Below are 18,106 nucleotides of genomic sequence, written 5' to 3'. Positions count from 1 at the left end.
CCTACAATATATTCTTGGATCATTTAGGTAACTTAGAGTGATTCATTAGTCTTCCAGGCCAACAGATCTAGTCTTATTAAACATTTGTGCAGTAAACTATATTATAGTTCAAAACATTATGGTTGTTAAACATTTTCCTTTTATGGAAATAACTTAATATTAAGCAGCCATTACTCCAGTTTAATATGTTGACTTGGTGCTCAAAAGTACATCTTAGCAATGTTGTGCTACTTAATATTTCACAATGTATGAAAAGCATGACTATTATTACTCTCTTTCAGGATTTTGTGACAAACAAAGTTCAAAAGTGCATTATTTATTTGCAGCATTCTCTCAAATAAAGTATTACATCTTCACGAAAATGTTTAATTACAGACTTAATGCACTGGATAACAAGTTTTATTTTAACTAATTTTGTTCAATTCAAAAATCAAAATACAAGTAAAATAAATTTGTAACAATAATAAGTAAATTAATAAACAATAATGTGCAACACAGTAGGAAGAGTAGTTAAGATCTGTTTTTACGTACTGTAACACCAGCGTGAGCAGTTTTATTGCTTGCACTGCAACATCATACTCCTTGTCCAACGTCATAGATACAATGCGGTCCTGTTAGAGACCAAAAAAAAAACATCACTTTACCATTCAAACGATCGACAGAGGAAAAAGCAAAGCAGCTTATTTTAATCCACCAGATTTATTTCAATAAATTCTCAGATCCACAGAGAACTATTTTTGATGACTAATTTCTGCTTTATTTTGGAAGAGAAGCTTTCCCAGATGGTTGTCTCACCTTGAAGCGGCTGGTGAAGAGCTCCAGCTTGGCATTGAGCTCGCGGTTATGGTACAGACCCTGCAGAGCCGTGAGACACTTCAGACGCACCTCACCTTGCTGAGAGAGAAAGATGAAGAGAGTTACAGTTCCGTTCCAACTCCAGCAATGAGTCGTGACTAACTCCATCTGACACTATATTTAGGGTTTTAAAAAAAGGAGAAAAAGAATTCTCACCTTGTCATGCATAGTCCAGCCCACATACTTCAGATAGCTGTCGTTAAGAAAAGCGTCGCTGTACATCTTCATCCACACGCCAATCTCTTCGATGCAGATCGCCCGGATCTCTGCTATTGCATCACTGAGGAGGAATAACAGAAGCAGTTAAGCCCACAGTCACCCACAGGACACATCTGAGTATTATTGAGCAATCACTTGAGTGCTGATTGAAGTGCTGGGAGAAAAATCTACATTTATGAGTGGCATACCGATATCGGTGAACAAAGACTCCTTTGAAAATGGCGTTCATCATGTTTTCAATTTCATCCTGATTTTCTTGTAACTGTATTGGGGGAAAAAAAAGTTTATTAAAATCCCTGCTGCAAGAAGGGCATGACAGTAATCAACAGGAGTACTAGTCAAAAGTATGCAAATAAATACAAATAAAAAGCCTCTTATATTTTACCAGCTTTAACGTCTGCTTTTCTTGTTTATTCCAGTTTTATTTACAGGGATTCCACAAGTTTCACCAAGTCAAATTTAAGACTTTTTAAAGACTGCAAAGAGTGAAATTTCAGACTTAAATAGGGCTAAACGCTAAGGATTTTTTTTAATGGTCAAGGAAAAAAATCTAATTAGTAATTTTTTTGCCCATTTATTTTAAATGATGCATCAAAACAAGCAGACCTTAGTTGTATACACACATTTTTGTTCAACATAACTTAAAAGAAACTCTAAAAACTAAATGCTTGCACATTAGACTACAGTGATAATATTAGCTCTGAATATCATTGCAAAAAGTTTAATTGTGTTGTTGGTGATTGGACGCGTTTTGAATTGATTAGGTAGCTTTACATGAACATTGGTAAATTAAGAGCTGTTTAACATTAAGACCCACAGGTAATGATTTCAGTGAATTTAAGACTTTTCGCAGGGTTTCTGCAGGTTTCAAGTCAAATTTAAGACTTTAAAAATAAATACTTAAAACAAATTAAATGTATGCACAACAAACTGTTATATTATTAATTATAAATAGAGTTTTGTTAAAAATTTTATTAAAGATGTGTTGTTGGTGATTGGATATGTTAAATTGATACGGTTGCTTTACATGAACAAAGGAAAATTAAGACCCGTTTAAAATGATTAAGACCTAACAACTTTTTTAGGCCTAAAATTTAGTTTTTGAAATTTAAGACATTAAGAACCCACAGACACCCTGCATTTAATTCATCGTCTTGGTTTTCTATCTTGTTGAATACCTCTGATGTCTCCATCTCTATCTTTTCATAGTCCTGAGTTTGCCAAGACACGCTTGCTTTATTAATTAATGTGGCTATCATAATTTTGGAATTCAGAAACTTCATTTTAATTAAAAGGAAAGTAAATGAATAATTATATATATTTTTAATGACGACAAAGTCCCCTTACAGTGAGTTTACTCAAATTTACTCACTATTTACTCATCCCCAAGTGGTTCCAAAACTTGATCAGTATCTTCTGTCTGCCGTTTCTTTTATTTAAAAAACATAGCTGAAAACCTGTAACCATCGACTTCCATAGTAGGAAAAACAAAAACAATGGAAGCCAGTAGATACAGGTTTTCAGCTTTCTTCAAATTATCTTCTTTTGTCCTCAACAGAATAGAGAAACTCAAAGAGGTTTGGTGAAGGTTAAGGAAATAACAGAATTTTCAGCTTTTTAACTATTAATTTAATGGGTTTTGCACGGCTAATCAAATTGAAAATCTAAACTGTTCTCTGCCATTGTTATTCATAACTGCAGAAAGAGTGTTTACGGAGTAACAAAAGCAGAAAAGCACTGGCAATTCTAACAATGCACTCAGATTGATCAGAATACTTCACATACACAAGTTAGCTCGCAAGCAGGCTTGCGATCAACCTATTCAGTGAATCTGAAGCTCATATGAAATCCCAAATTTTCTAATTCCTTAATTTTCTCAATTCCTATAATTTTCTCCACTTTAATTGAATAAAAAAGCCTCTGTCTTTTGCCAAAGACAGTGAAAAAAATATTTAAAAAAAAAAAGCACTGACTGTTTCTATACAATAGTTTCTAACTGTATTGCTCTACTGACCTGCAAATATTTTGTTCTGCATCTGCTGTATATAAATTATCAACAGACCAAAAGCATCCCTTTAACAACATCCCAACCCAAGTCATTTGTGTGTGTCCACGTGGTTTAACTCAATACTATCAAGACATCAATAAAACGTCACACTCACATACACACACTCACAGATGGCGTAACAGCAGGGTCTGTTATTACATAACCCAGTTAATTTACAGTGCCAGCTAAACACAGCTTTCATACACACTGCCATTCAGGCGAGCTCAAACCCCACGGGTGCTGACAGAGCGCTTGACCCGACAGTTCACAAAAACACAGAGTTCTCATTAGGGCAGAATCCATTTTTAATTACTTCATCCATGTTTACTCAGCTTTAAAGTAGAGGGAATGAGAATGGATGAAACGTGCTGAGTGTTGGTTGGTGGTGTGCTTCGTGGCCATTTGCCAACAGAGGCGTAGGTGCTTGGAAGTAAAGCAACAAACACTGCAGTGACCTGGCAGCTTCACGCAAAGGGAAGTGTGTCTCCATAGGGAAGAGTGTAATGTATCCTCAGTTCCTCAGAAGGAATCGTTTATTCACTCTGCCCCTTTTACTTTCAGCTTTTACTGTTACTAAAAGACAATTCTGAGCAGCATCAGTTCATGAAAAATAATGTGAAAAGTGGAATTAGCTGTATAATGTTAAATATAACAGAATGTTGCAGATTTGGATGAAAAATCTAATCTAGTGATGTACAAAATCAAACAACAATATGAATAATCGTCTGTGAATAATAAAACTGTAAGAGATTGTGTAAATATGAGATCTGCATGTCAGTTCATATAAACACATGAACTTTGTGTCCAGAGCTGATTTGATCATCAATTCATGAGTATTTCATTGTATTATGTGAGAAGACAGCATATTCAGGACAGCACATCTAAATATTGACTTGGTTTCATTTTAGTTTTTAGTTTCAACTGAGAAAAACCTAAAATATTTTCTAAGGTTCCTAAAACTAACATTTAGATAATTGCTTAATAAAAAGTTGTTAACTTTAATTAGGAATCATGATTTCTATTATTAGGAAATGGTTTTTGACTACTGAATTTTATTTTTAAAATCGAACGAAGAAGAGTTTAGAAGTATAAAAGTGAATTTGGGAAAAAAACATCAGAGTCCTAACGATAGCAGAGAGCGTTTTTTTTATCACAGCTCTGCCAGTGAGAGTGGTTGAGCACAAGCACATCAAATGTATAACATCTTGAAGAGGCAGGACATATCAGATACTTGAGAGCATTTAATTGGTCATGGTTTGATGAGAAACTGAGGTGACGTGTATAAAAAACACATTGATCCATTTAGGCGGAAGTGACAAGCTACAAGCTTTACCATGCTTCTTATTGTTTTATATCTACTAAATGCAAATTGTGTTCCTGTTTTGGTGGACACTAGCTTATAGATATCCTATGAACTAACAATACTGTCACTAACGTCTAAAACACTTTATTTAAATTTCATGGGAGCTTTAAAGGAAACTCACCTCCTTTCGTTTCTGAAGCAGGAGCTCTAGTCTGTCGTTGGCCCTCTTGCCAATCATCTTGTTTCTCTCTGCTTCATACTGCCGCTGAGTGTTGTCCATGTTGATGCTGAGGTTCAGCGCTACATTCACGAGAGCTGTCATCAGCTTCATAGCTATAGGGGAAAAACAAATCAAAACATAGCATTGTGACGCATATATTCAAATCAAGCAAAAAAAAAGTTCACATATATATAAACATAAGAGCAGAGACACTGACCTGCCAGTGTGCTGGTGTGTCTAAAGGCTCGGACTTGCGAATCAGAAAGTCCGGTGAGCAATGAGATGACTGTGTCCATCATGTACTCATCATAGATGATGCTGTACTGACACTGCCGCACCAACACGCCAATAAACTCACAGAAACTAGACTTGAACTTCTTCCACTGTGGCCCTGTCATGGTGAGTGGGTAGTCGCCGCTGTCCTGTAATAAGATCAACTCTTTACTTGTGTGCGCACACAGTAATTCATAAAAGTAATTCAGCAGTAAGTGAGTGGGGATATTGGCTCTTGTGTTTGAAAGTAAATTTTTACCTCATCAAACTCTTCCGTCATCTTCCTGATAATCTCTGAGTTTTGCATGTTGCGAAACATCTCACCAGACACAACACCTGCAAGAGTCACATCATTTTAAGAATTATTCATATCAAGGAGCACAGTGTTTTTAAAACTGTGTAAAACAGTGTTTTTAAAGCTGAAATATATTGCAGCACAACAAAATATTGCAATGTCAGATTTTTCCAATACTGTGCATCCCTATTTAAAACCTTATAGGTAGGGCCAGACAGAATCTGCAGACATTTTTTCCTATTTCTGCACAAAATTTAGTAAAACATCTGCGGTAACTAAAACCTCAATATATTAAACAAAACCTTTTTATCTTTTATTTAATGTTTACAATGCAAATGAAATTAGATCAACTTATACTTACAACTTACAAACTGTATTGTAAATAAATCACATGACCATTTTCATATTAGTCAATAATATTACTGACATTAATTTACAAACTGAATAAATATAAATTTACAAACATTTACACAAGTTAACAGACTTAATGATAGGATAAAAATCTGTAGAAATCTACGAATTTCCAGGCATGTAGATTCCATGAGGGCCCCCATTAAACATTTTATCAAACACCCTCACAATTTATGAATTTTTAAGAAAAGTTTGTAATGAACAATGAGTCGGGGTTAGATTTTGCTCTGACACTTACTTTAATGATGGTTTTGAGTCTTTTTTTTATAACCCGAACGATTCCCTTTCATTTTATTAAGAGCAACTTAAACATTCTTTAAAATGCCTTATTTTAAATTCAATGACAAATTCAATGCAACAAAAATTAAGTTGAGCAAAAGATTTTTTTATCTTATGATAAACGACACCAGTTACCATCTTGATTATGTCACATGACATTTACAATCTACAATCTCAACCCAGATAACACGAGAAATGCCATTCAAACCTTTGCAGCCGGAGCACTGGATGAAGAAATTGATCAAGTCGAGGAGTGCGACGTCTCGGTCATGTTTATAAGACTCGATCCAGTCATCGACGACCGACTGCAAAACAGAGAGCAGAAATTTCTCAAAGGTCAAAATCTGCTGGACTACCCAGCGGTACAGCTGTCTGCATATTCTCCTGCCAAAGCTCCGGTCCCTCCAGAAGCCCCAAAACACACATGAGAGAATTTAAGATGTGAATGCCAGAGCGAGACAGAGGGTAGTGTAAAAGCTGGTATTATGCTCACTGACCTGCATGGCACTCTTCCCCAGCCTGACCACTTCAAAAAGCATGACATTTTCCATGCCGTTTTCCTGGTGGTGACCGTTCATGCGTCCAACTCCTTTACCCATCCCTTTTCCCTTCTCTCCAGGGCCCTTCTTTCCTTTCTTCGCCTGAAGCAGAGTGACATCACAGGTCAACAGAAAAGAAATGGATCAAACTCTCAGCAAGTGAAAAAAAACAGTCAGCAAATGGAGGACAGGATGTCTTCCATAACAAATAAGATTCCCAAGCTACAAGTATCATTTATATGTGTAACTGACTGGTAGGAGTCATTTCGTTATTTATTTATTTAAATATTCCCACTAAAGCGTCACAAGAAGCTAAATCAGAGCAATTTGGCAAAAAAATAAATTAACAAAAATCTGATCACTTGGCTGACTTGATAACTATTTATATATTTTTTTCTTGTATGTTTAACTAGTCAACCTAAAAATGCAACTTCAACATGAATAGGTCTGTCACAATAATCTATATATTGACTTATCGCACAATACATGGCCATGACCGCAATCATTTTTGGTGACGCAATATATATCGCCCATACATGAAAACAATTCTTGCCACATTTTAGCTGGTGGTGAAACATCTTTATCTCTATTAGAGGTGTCAATAACTAGAAAATTGATTAAGTAGTGGAAAATCTTCTCTTAATAATATGTGTTTTTGTATTACCTTTTTATTTAAACCTACTTTCGCTAGAGTGAAGATGTATAATAATTTATTCTTTAATCTAAATGACACAAAGAAACTTTACTATATCCTCAGAGAGGATGAAATTACTGGTTTAAACTGGCTGCAAAATATATGTACACCATTAATAATGGTTAATCTATGCATTTCATTCATTAATTTTCTTTTTCAGCCTTGTCCCTTTATTAATCTGGGGTGGCCTCAGTGGTCGCCAACTTATCCAGCATATGTTTTACGCAGCGATTGCCCTTCCAGCTGCAACCCATCACTGGGAAACATCCATACACACTCATTCACACACATACACTATGTACAATTTAGCCTACCCAATTCACCTGTATCACATGTTTTTGAACTTGTTGGGGACACCGGAGCACCTGGAGGAAACTTCACACAGACATGCCAACTAACCCAGCCAGAGCTCGACCCAGCAACCTTCTTGCGATTGTCAATTGTTAATCTACGCATTTGCCTTAATTAAATAATCAACAGGTTTTAATCTTGTAATTATGATAATTTGTAGAGTTATTGTCTGTTTTTATTCCTTTTTCTGTAATTTATTTCTTATTTACAGTATATTTTATTAATTTGATGATGTCAGTATATTACATAGGCTATTTTATATACATACCTAAAATGCTTAGGCATTAAAGTTTGCTTTGAACCTTGAGAAAAAAAAGCTGATTTTACCTGTCAGTGGGAGAACATGGCTCCTGAATGGTAAAAAGTTCTTATTTCAAGTCTTTTTTTACTTTTCTCCATTGAAAAGAAACAGGATATAACAGTGTCAAACTAAATTATTGTTAAAAACTGAAGATGTTTTGTTTGTCGCATTTAGTCAACTATTTATGTGTGGGTTTCAATCCAGCTAAAAATGCTACACTTGGGAAGCAGTGTATTGTATTGTCATGTGGCATAAAATGGTCTTAAAATGACAATAATATTGTTTAATTGCAATATATTTTGGTGCAATTTATTGCATAACAAAAAAAAAAATCATGACAGGCCTAAAGATGATTCAAGAAGCGTTCTCTTTATTAAAAACATACAAAAACATCACGTTAAACTACGAAGGCCAAAAGTGTAAAAGCAAAATAAATTCACTTATTGAATGTCTATGCAGAAAATATATGTGAAATGTAAAGGCCAGTTGGTGGAATGAACTCCCTAACTGCATCAGAACAGCAGAGTCACTCGCTATTTTCAAGAAACAACTAAAAACTCAACTATTTAGTCTCCACTTCACTTCCTAATCTGCAATTGCCTCTTTGAATATCACACTAACTGTACAAAAAAAAAAAAAAAAAAAAAAAAATACTAATACTACTAATACTTCCCTTCTTAGACTTTACAGACCTGAAACTTGCCTTTAGTACTTATTCATTGTTGCTCTTAGTTGTGTAAATTGCTTCCTTGTCCTCATTTGTAAGTCGCTTTGGATAAAAGCGTCTGCTAAATGACTAAATGTAAATGTAAAGGCAAATATTGTGAATAACATATTTCGAAGGAACATAAAATGAACAAAGTGCTAAATATTTTTGAACGAAAAGATAGATGTTCACTCTTAAATCCAACCTAAAATAGCATTTGTAGCGGGCTATTATTTGATTATTTCGAATGTCCTGTTTATTTATTTTTTTCTTAAAGGAATGATAGCTGCTGATCTGCAAAATTCTTTCCAGCTAAAATTTTTTAATAATGTTTTTCTGGGGGAAAAAAGTCACAACGTGAATTAATTAACATCAAGTTGTTTAGTAAACTAACCCATTGAAACAATCTGAAAAATCAGCCAGTTCAACAAGCTGCTTGTACTTTTATAAAGATGATAAATTTAATTAATTTACACTAAAACACTGAATTAATAACTCGTTTGTTTAATGACAAGTCACACAGAATACTACGTCATCGTTGAGCTGACATGTTCTCAATGCCTAGCCAATTATTAGCTCCAAATCAATTTACGTGCAAAAAAGGGGGTAAAAGGCCACCTTGTGAAATCTTCTAAACACTTTCTGATGATCAAAAATGTCAAGAGTCCACTCATACCTTCCCCTTCCCAATGATGGCATTTCTCCCATCAGGATCATCGAAATCAGTGTCTGATGAGAATCGGGTGTCAGTGTCCCTGCACACACAAACAGATCAATGTCATCAGACAGAGGGAGAACAGGTGACCGCATGCATACACACGATCGGTTATTCATTAGTCCTGTGTGTTTGTGCGCTTACTGAGGGTAATGAAACTCTGTTTGTAATTCCGGTGCGGCTATCATTTCTTTAACATCTTCTGGTCCACGTCAACTTGGCAAAGGCTTTGTCTTCATACACACAGGCCAACAGTGAGGATGTTTGTCTCATAAACCTAAAATATGCACACACAAAATAAGAAATAAAGATTAGTTTGTCTCATTTCATTAGCATGTTAAAAACAAGTACACCGAAATCAGTTTGATCTCTTGCTTAAATCGTGATCCTTATTTATATGCACTAGCAGGGCGTTGAATTGCACATTAGTTTCGTGTTCTCAGGCCACAAGGGGTGCATTTTAATGCAGACTGAATGTCAGAACATACAGTGCTAACAAAAAGTTCTATCTGGTGAATTAGATTACAAAATCTGATCAAAGCTGAAGGCAAAACATCAATACTACCATTTTTTGATAAATAGTTACTTATTTGTGATTGGCCAAGACATTTTCATCACTTCATTGTGTTTAATGGTATTATCTAATAACTACTATCAATAATCATAATTGTTTTGTACAAATGTGTGGAGTACTACAACCAAAACAGCTTCAAAGCATTCATAATAATCTCAGTTTAGTAGGTGTACAGTATGTACGAGCTGCCAGTACAGTGAAACTGTACAAACGCAATTGTATTGCAGCCACATGGGGGCAGTGTGACTCCACATCTGCACTCCTGGGCTGATCAGACAGATTTCATTCTGACTGAACTGAAGGAAACTGAGCGAAGGCTGCAGGACACAGCATTCTCTTAAATATTTCTAGCAAAGTACCTAATTAAAACTAATTAAAAAATTAGTAGCAAACAGTTTAGGGCTGAGTGCTATGGCAAAAATGCAATCTCAATAACAATTTTCCATAATGAAGATAACAATATATATATATATATATATATATATATATATATATATATATATATATATATATATATATATATATATATATATATATATATATGTATGTATATATATATATATATATATATATATATATATATATATATATATATATATATATATATATATATATATATATATATGTATATATATATATATATATATGTATATATATATATATATATATATATATATATGTATATATATATATATATATATATATATATATATATATATATATATATATATATATATATATAAAAAAATACAAGTTGTTAATCCTTACAGATTTAAAAGAGTACCCCAACAAAAATCACAAAAAGTCACAAAACAGAGGGCCCATTAAATGGCATAACATTTTCGGCCGATAAATGTTCGGTGGTCCAAAAATTTGGTACATCTGTAATATCAACACACTTATCAATTCCCATTGTTGTACATTTCTGCTGTGTGATTCCCTCCTAGATCAATTTAGAGTAAAAATCAAGAGCTTATTAATGCTATTGACAAATTTTATCGTGATTCAATATAATATCGTTTATCGGCTCAGCTATAATTCAGTTGCATTCAGACATCAAATCTAAGTTCCTTATTTAAACACTTACGCTACAAGAAAATGACAGATTTGTTTGTTTTCCACGCATAATAACCTCAAACAGAACAGATTATCTTGACAATGTTAAAAGTGACAATTCAATCCAAATGAACAGGCTTGTCAATATTTAGATCCCCTCAATTCAATCACCAAAACACTATTTTCATCTAAAACTTGCTATCATTATTTTTGCTTTTGTGTTGTGATGTAAATAAAAGTGTATTAAAAAAATTGTGAATGTTTTTCACACGTAAAACAGTGTGAAAACAGATGTCCTTTGCCGATCCTACCCCTCTATAAATAATATTTCCTGCAGAATTTTCTTATTGTTATTTTTATTAATTAATGACAATAATATTCATCGTCACTGTATTGTTATTGTTGTTTCTATTATTATTTTTTCATATCCATCACATTTTCCCAAATTGTGCAGCCCTGTAAACAAAAACCGAATTGATTTTGCAATCTTTACCAAAAACTCTAAAGAATTTAAATACAAATGTAAATCAGTGGCTAACAATCTTCAAAAACATCTATAATGTTTCAAGCAATAAAGGTGTGGAATGCGATTAGTGTGATTAAAAGATTGCCAGAATTTAATTTTAGGGTGAACTAATTTCTTTATTAATTAAAAATGATATCTACAGTAGGGCTGCATGATATTGACCAAAAACCTGTGATATACATATGAATACTGTTGTGCTGATCAACTGTAATCCCAATTTGACATTGCAGATTCTGCGATGAGACTAATGCAGATTCACACATTGCGATATCGATGCTGAAATGATATATTGTGCAGCCCTAATCTAAAGCAAGCGAAATCAGAGCAATGTTACAGCATCAGCCCATGAAGGGACCACAGCTCTACAGGCAGTCACAACCACCTGTTCATGCACAACACCACCACACTGTATAAGAGATAATCTATGCAATATAACACGCACTCAATGAAGGAGCACTAAATTACCCTCAATCATACCTCACAAAATGGCTATTTCCTACTGAAACAGGATTTTGGGGCTTGTAAATACAAGACAAGAGTCAACAATCAACAGCTTTCAGTGTACAGCACAGCCAAAAACGTTTGCTACAGTTTGTCAAACGCAGGTGGTATTAGAGAATGGTTTCTCATTTTGAAGACCATTTAGATCAGGGGTGCTCAACCCTGTTCCTGGAGATCTACCTTCATACAGAGTTTAGCTCCAATCCTAATCAAACACACCTGAACCAATTAATTAGGACCTGAACAGCACTTGATCATTACAAACAGGTGTGTTTGATAAGGGTTGCAACTAAAATCTGCAGGAAGGTAGATCTCCAGGAACAGGGTTGAGCAGCCCTGATTTAGATGAACAAAAATCTGGATACATAATCAGTGCAGAATAAGCTCACATTTCCTGTACGCAACTGTTTATCTGCCTGCACTGAAACAAACACTGTCCCACCCTAAACTAACTTGCTTCCATGAGTTGTTTTAGAGATGCTGAGCATTAGAGCCAATCAAGCAACTTGCTTATTTTTGACTCTCAATATGGGATGGGCCTAGGAATGAATAATGTCAAAACATTATCGATACTGTGATAATAGTATGCGCATTATTCATATCACAGAGAGGTGAGAATTTACATTTAAAATACTACTTATGTCGGTGCAATAGCCTAGTGGTTAGCGCATCGACATATGGTGCAGTTGCACGTCAGGGCGTCCCGTGTTCAAATCCCAGCTCGAGGACATTTCCCTACCCTACCCACCTCTCTCTCTCCAACTTCGCTTCCTGTTTAAGTACTGTCCTATCTAATAAAGGCATAAAGGCCAAAAAAAAAAAAAATACTACTTAGAATAATAGTTTAAATAATTTGATAAATATTAATAACAACGATTAACATATGATAATTTAAATATAAATACAAGCGTTTGTTTGTTGCATAATGCATAGATTGTTTATCCAATCAGATAGAAACTTACTATTTGTATAACTGCATTAGTAGGTGCTATTATGTTCTTGACTGGATTAGACCCAAAGGTCAAGACAGGTCAACAGCAACAAAATAAAAATAAATAAATAAATTATATATTATATATATATATATATATATATATATATATATATATATATATATATATATATATATATATATATATATATATATATATATACACGTATATCAGCAGATGTTTTTGGTCATTCATGTTTTCATATTCAAGTCCAAATGCTTTCCACCTTGACAGATCTTATTATTTCTTTTCCATTTAGCCTGAATTACAAATAATTAGATCAGAAAATATCTATTACCCGTTAATTTTAATATGATCTTTAAATAAATTACTATTTAAAAATGTAATTTTTAAGGTAATGTAGCTATATCACATAAAGTATATTTATCCCAATACTCAACGAGAATATTGTATATTTTCCCAGTGTCACAGTCCTAGGATCATATTATTTTACCCACTTACAATTTTTTTATCATTTATCCTGAATTACAATAATTTAGATCAGAAAATATCATTACCTGATAATTTTAGTTTGATTATTAAATAAATTACTTTTTATTTAAAAAAAGTTACATCACAAGAATTATATTTATCACAATACTCCACAAAAATATTGTATTTTTCCCAGTATCTAGCGAATCATATTCATTTTTCCACTTCACAATGCACTTTTTACTTCATTTGAACAGTAACAGACTTGGTAAAGGTTCTGGTACCCCCAATGTTGTTGAATGTAGCCAGGAAAAAAGACAAATAAAAGTAATTTATTTGAAAAAATTTTATTTAAGATGTATGTTTTTGATTTTCTGCCAGTTTTAATGTAAAAACCTGTTTTGGAAAATAATATATAAATGTTATACCATAATTTGTGCATTCATCAAAACAATGAGGTTAAACTTTTTGAAAGAGTTTCTACTTTTGGCAATAATCTGACTTAAAAAAAAATAAAGATCAAACTTGATTGAAGATTTTAGTCTAAAAACTAAAACTAAAGAGCAGGTGTCATCATCTGTGCTGTCACAAAAGACTTTTATAAAATAATTAGCAGTTTAGGAATTTATTATAAAAGGCACTTATTTCTTCAATCAACACTGTGTAAACAAAACATTAAAAAACGCAATTCTAAAGGAAAATAAAAGAGCTAAACTGACACGAACTACAGATGCACGAAAGTGTCACACGGGCTCCTCTGAGCTGTGCGCTGAAGATCCGCTCGCCGTTCAGAATGAAAACAAGAGGGCGTGGCTCACAGAGTCTGTCATGTCGCGCTGCTTGGCAATTGGCTAACCAGATTCCACCGTTTCCAGGAAACATCTCCGAGACCCAGAGCTTCAAGTCTAACACTGTGCCCATATAAAGAAGTAACACATCCGCCCTCCTTTTACCGCATCCAACCAGAGGCCGGCTGTAACATTTGTGGACGTAAACATGAACAGGGAGAGGAGAAAGCCGGCCACCGCTGTAAAAATGACGCAGTAGACACTGCCCATTATATTAAACACAGATTTTAGCTTGTTTTATGCGTTTTACTAAGAAATACTCTCTTATAAAACATTTTTTAAAATAAAGCACGTATTTTATAGTGCTTAATGTTACCCGTTGTAGTCATATGTGTGCACAGAGGTGTGGCTTTTATTACTCAAATGCGTGCAATAAAAAGCTTTAAAAAGCACAAGCTTGTACATTATGCGGAATAAAAGATATGACATATAGCACGGTCCTAACATTATCTGTACCGAATGCAAAGCGAATCGTGCGATGAGAACGTGAGATAACAGTTATGTAATACGCAGCATGTAACAATAAGCACGCATTTATGCGCATGCACAAACGCAATAAACGCAGGTTTCTTTGCTGAATAATACTCGATAAGGCGGGAATTCAAAAGCGATTGCATCAACATCGTCGATAATGAGTTCGAAAGAAAAGTGGCGCCAAATCACGCTTCTTCCATGCACAGCCATTGTGACTTGCTGAACGCACACGGATGACACTGACAGCCAAAACTAATACTGCACCATTATTCAATGCTTTACAGTTCCTGCTCGCTTTCAACATGTGTACATCTGTCAAAATATATCTGGGCTCTACATAAAACAAAATTGAATCGAAATATCCTCCCGCTTCGGCGTTTATCATATTACAAGCACATGTCTGATATAAAACAACTGCTTTTAATACTGAACGCCAAGCCAAGCACGTTACACTAAACACCCTGAAAACAATATTGCAATGACCCCCGGAGATCAGGTAATATGCAGATAGCATGGCATAGAATGATTAGGAAAAAGTAAAACTAACACGTCGATGTAATAATTATAATATAGACCGCTTTACTAAGTGACAGATGAATTTGCGCCAAAATCCCGTAAAGTGTGATTGGACGCACTGCTTCTGACGTCAGGAACAAAAGATATGGGAAGTGTCTTTTCCTCCTTTTAAAAGTTGATCAGCATTTGTAATGTAGCTTTTCTACACAGGCACAGTTACACTGTTTCATTTTAAACTGATTTAGTATCCCATCAAAACAAAAGCGAGTCCTGATTTTTTGGGTCACGACCCTACTGGTTAGAGAAGTGAGAAATAATGGGATCTGCTAATGTATGGAGCTAGTCTGAAGTTGAGTGCTGAGATCAGGCGGACGCTCGCAAACTCCTCCTCGTCGCACTTCTTACCACGATATTACTACATTACACGCAGTGTTTCACGCACAACGCATAATAACAGCGTTAAACGATAAGCTTGTGTGAACTACATCGAGAAATCCCACAACAGGCAGATAGTAAGAATAAAAACGCGATCAGAAAGGGGAAAAAAATCTCCATCTTGAAGTCAATCCAGCACAGCTGTTTTCGGGATTCTCCATTTTGGCTCCGCTCGCTTCCAGTCATTATGCACGCGCACCGATCACACGCGTACATATAACGCGTAAAAATGAACAGCGAGGGTGTTTAATATTGATAACGTGGCGATATTAGCATATTAAGTGCGACATCAGCTTTTCCATCTCGGAAAGAGGGGGGAAAACATCGCGTCCTCGTCCTCCATCTTGCCTCTCAATTTGTGTTCCTGACTGTGCAGGGTAAGGTTAGCCCGCTAGCTAACTGTTTACCAATGAAACGTCACACAATACATTAACTACACTCGTTCCTGAAACCACAACAAGCTTTTATAAATTCCCACGGAGAGCAGCGAGGTGATTTTTAGGATTTAAACACGGCAACGGAAGCACGGCGGCTCGTTTCGGATCCTGTCCCTCGCTTATCAAGCTAGCACGGCTAACACATCATCCAAATAACCCTAAAGCCACTAATTTCTATAAATCTCTCCGCCATTTTACCACTTACCCGATCGTCAGGGTCGATTCCGGATTGTTTATAAGGTGTTCTTGTAGAGCTGGATGGACTCCGGTGGCTTTAAAGTGCGCGTTCGCGGCTATTTCATGGATGTAGTTTGAAAGTGGCGGTCAGAGGCGGTTTTGGACACGCTCTTACCCCGCTTGCTCCGTTCGGTTTGTTGTTCCGATCACTCAGAGAGAAACCGCTGGTGTTGAGCTGCCACCTGGTGCTCAGTGGAAGCATTTCACCGAGCTCTACACTGACGTTTAGCGGCCGGGAACCTTAGGTGCAAAAAAAAAAAAAAAAAAGATCACAGATTATAATCCAAGAAATAGGTTTACTAATACTAAATTAAAATATTTGTCACGTATACCATATTTGTCCATTTATTTTCATTCAAAACACACATTTTTAAAATAGTGTCAAATATAAAGGTATAGTAAATGAACTATAGTGCATTTGCATGAATTACTTATTAAATGTTTAAACAGTCTGACAGCTAGGTGTCACTACAGTGTTTCAGAATAACTCTCAGTGTTGCTCAACCAAGTTCCTGAAGGACCACCAGCTCTGCACATTTTTCAGGTCTCTTAACCAAACACACCTGATTTAGATCATCAGCTCATTAACAGAGACTGAAAGATGTGACAAAGGAGACATCCAAAACATACAGTGTTGGTGGTCCTCCGGAGAACATGGTTGAGAAACACCGTTAAATGCATATAATATAACATAATATACTAAAATGAGTCAATCAATTAAATGTACACTTCAAAAGTCCCTAAATTTGCTAGATTTATTGTGTTTCTTGATTTAATATGCTTTATTTTATATAATTATAATGTAACAACATTTCTTTCAAATTACACATTTATTATGTCATTTACAGTTTTTTTAATGACATTTGGTTGACGAATGGTTTTGAGTTAATCAATTGATATTGTGTCTAAAAATGAATAAAAATTTATGTAAACAGGCCACATTTCTCACCATAAAGCCAAGCAAAGTTCTATAAAACAATTTTATTTATTTTAAAATTGGAAGTAATGGCAAAAGTAGTTTACAATATAGAACCAACATTGTTTTAATCAAACATATTAGGAGAACATTTTCAATCTTTTCCTTAATTATTGTTTATTTATTTTTATAGCTGTGTAATTCAATTCAAGTTTATTGGTATAGCACTTTTAGAACTAAACTATTAGCTTTTAACAGTTGAAGTTCTTTAACATAAACACAGTTAACCTGTAGTTATATAGCATATATGCAATGTCTGTGTGTACATGTTCTATGAATTGTATTTGCGTATTAAGTGCATGTGTTGTCCTCAAAGGTTGGCATCATCTCATCACTGTTGATGTATCTCATAAAAAGGCGCTGCACAATCTCTAGAGCAGTGGTTCTCAAACTGTTTTACATGTACCACAAGTGGTACACAAGCTTCCTTCTAGTGGTATGTGGAGGAATCGCTGAATAATTCAAGTAACAAAAAATTAACTCTTTTAATTTTAATAGGCTAAACTTTCTATTTTATTTTAATTTTGCTAATGTTTGTTATGTATTCTATCACTTGAGGTTATTTTCCTCCCCATACTCCCCATTGGGGGCATATCTTGTACATTTTTATCCATGTTGACAGGTATAGTTTAATCACTTGCTTCTCTGACACACATAGGCTACTCTAACGAGCAGTAAGCTGCAACTAGTTTTTATTAATTTAAATATATAAATCCAACTCATACATTTAAAACACAAATTAACATTTACATTTTAAAAATATATACAAATAAGTCATATATACATACAACATTCATTCATTCACTCATTTTCTTGTCGGCTTAGTCCCTTTATTAATCCGAGGTCGCCACAGCGGAATGAACTGCCAACTTATCTAGCAAGTTTTTACGCAGC

The 18,106-nt window shown here is 34.7% G+C and overlaps 1 protein-coding gene across 3 annotated transcripts in view; it reads right to left on the bottom strand.

The window, feature by feature from the left end:
• stag2b (STAG2 cohesin complex component b) overlaps positions 1 to 16,372 on the bottom strand; it is a 41,391-nt gene extending 25,019 nt beyond the window's left edge. For all 3 annotated transcript variants that reach the window (XR_015507547.1, XM_087281612.1, XM_087281613.1), the window contains exons 1-12: positions 16,205 to 16,372; positions 9,353 to 9,485; positions 9,170 to 9,248; positions 6,400 to 6,543; positions 6,111 to 6,207; positions 5,177 to 5,253; positions 4,862 to 5,066; positions 4,606 to 4,757; positions 1,263 to 1,336; positions 1,012 to 1,135; positions 796 to 894; positions 532 to 611 (exon numbers count right to left, since the gene is read on the bottom strand). Coding sequence is in view for 2 of the 3 variants with exons in the window: in XM_087281612.1 (XP_087137738.1) it covers positions 532 to 611; positions 796 to 894; positions 1,012 to 1,135; positions 1,263 to 1,336; positions 4,606 to 4,757; positions 4,862 to 5,066; positions 5,177 to 5,253; positions 6,111 to 6,207; positions 6,400 to 6,543; positions 9,170 to 9,248; positions 9,353 to 9,396 (1,175 nt within the window). In the remaining variant the exon portion in view is untranslated. The remainder of the gene's footprint in view (positions 1 to 531; positions 612 to 795; positions 895 to 1,011; positions 1,136 to 1,262; positions 1,337 to 4,605; positions 4,758 to 4,861; positions 5,067 to 5,176; positions 5,254 to 6,110; positions 6,208 to 6,399; positions 6,544 to 9,169; positions 9,249 to 9,352; positions 9,486 to 16,204) is intronic.
• Positions 16,373 to 18,106: the final 1,734 nt, after the last annotated feature.

The sequence above is a fragment of the Danio rerio genome, chromosome 14, assembly GCF_052040795.2.
Source record: "Danio rerio strain M-AB ecotype USA chromosome 14, GRCz13ab, whole genome shotgun sequence".
Lineage (NCBI taxonomy): Eukaryota > Metazoa > Chordata > Actinopteri > Cypriniformes > Danionidae > Danio > Danio rerio.
The sequence above is the reverse complement of the archived record's forward strand: the minus strand, read 5'-3'. Positions and strand labels throughout refer to the sequence as shown.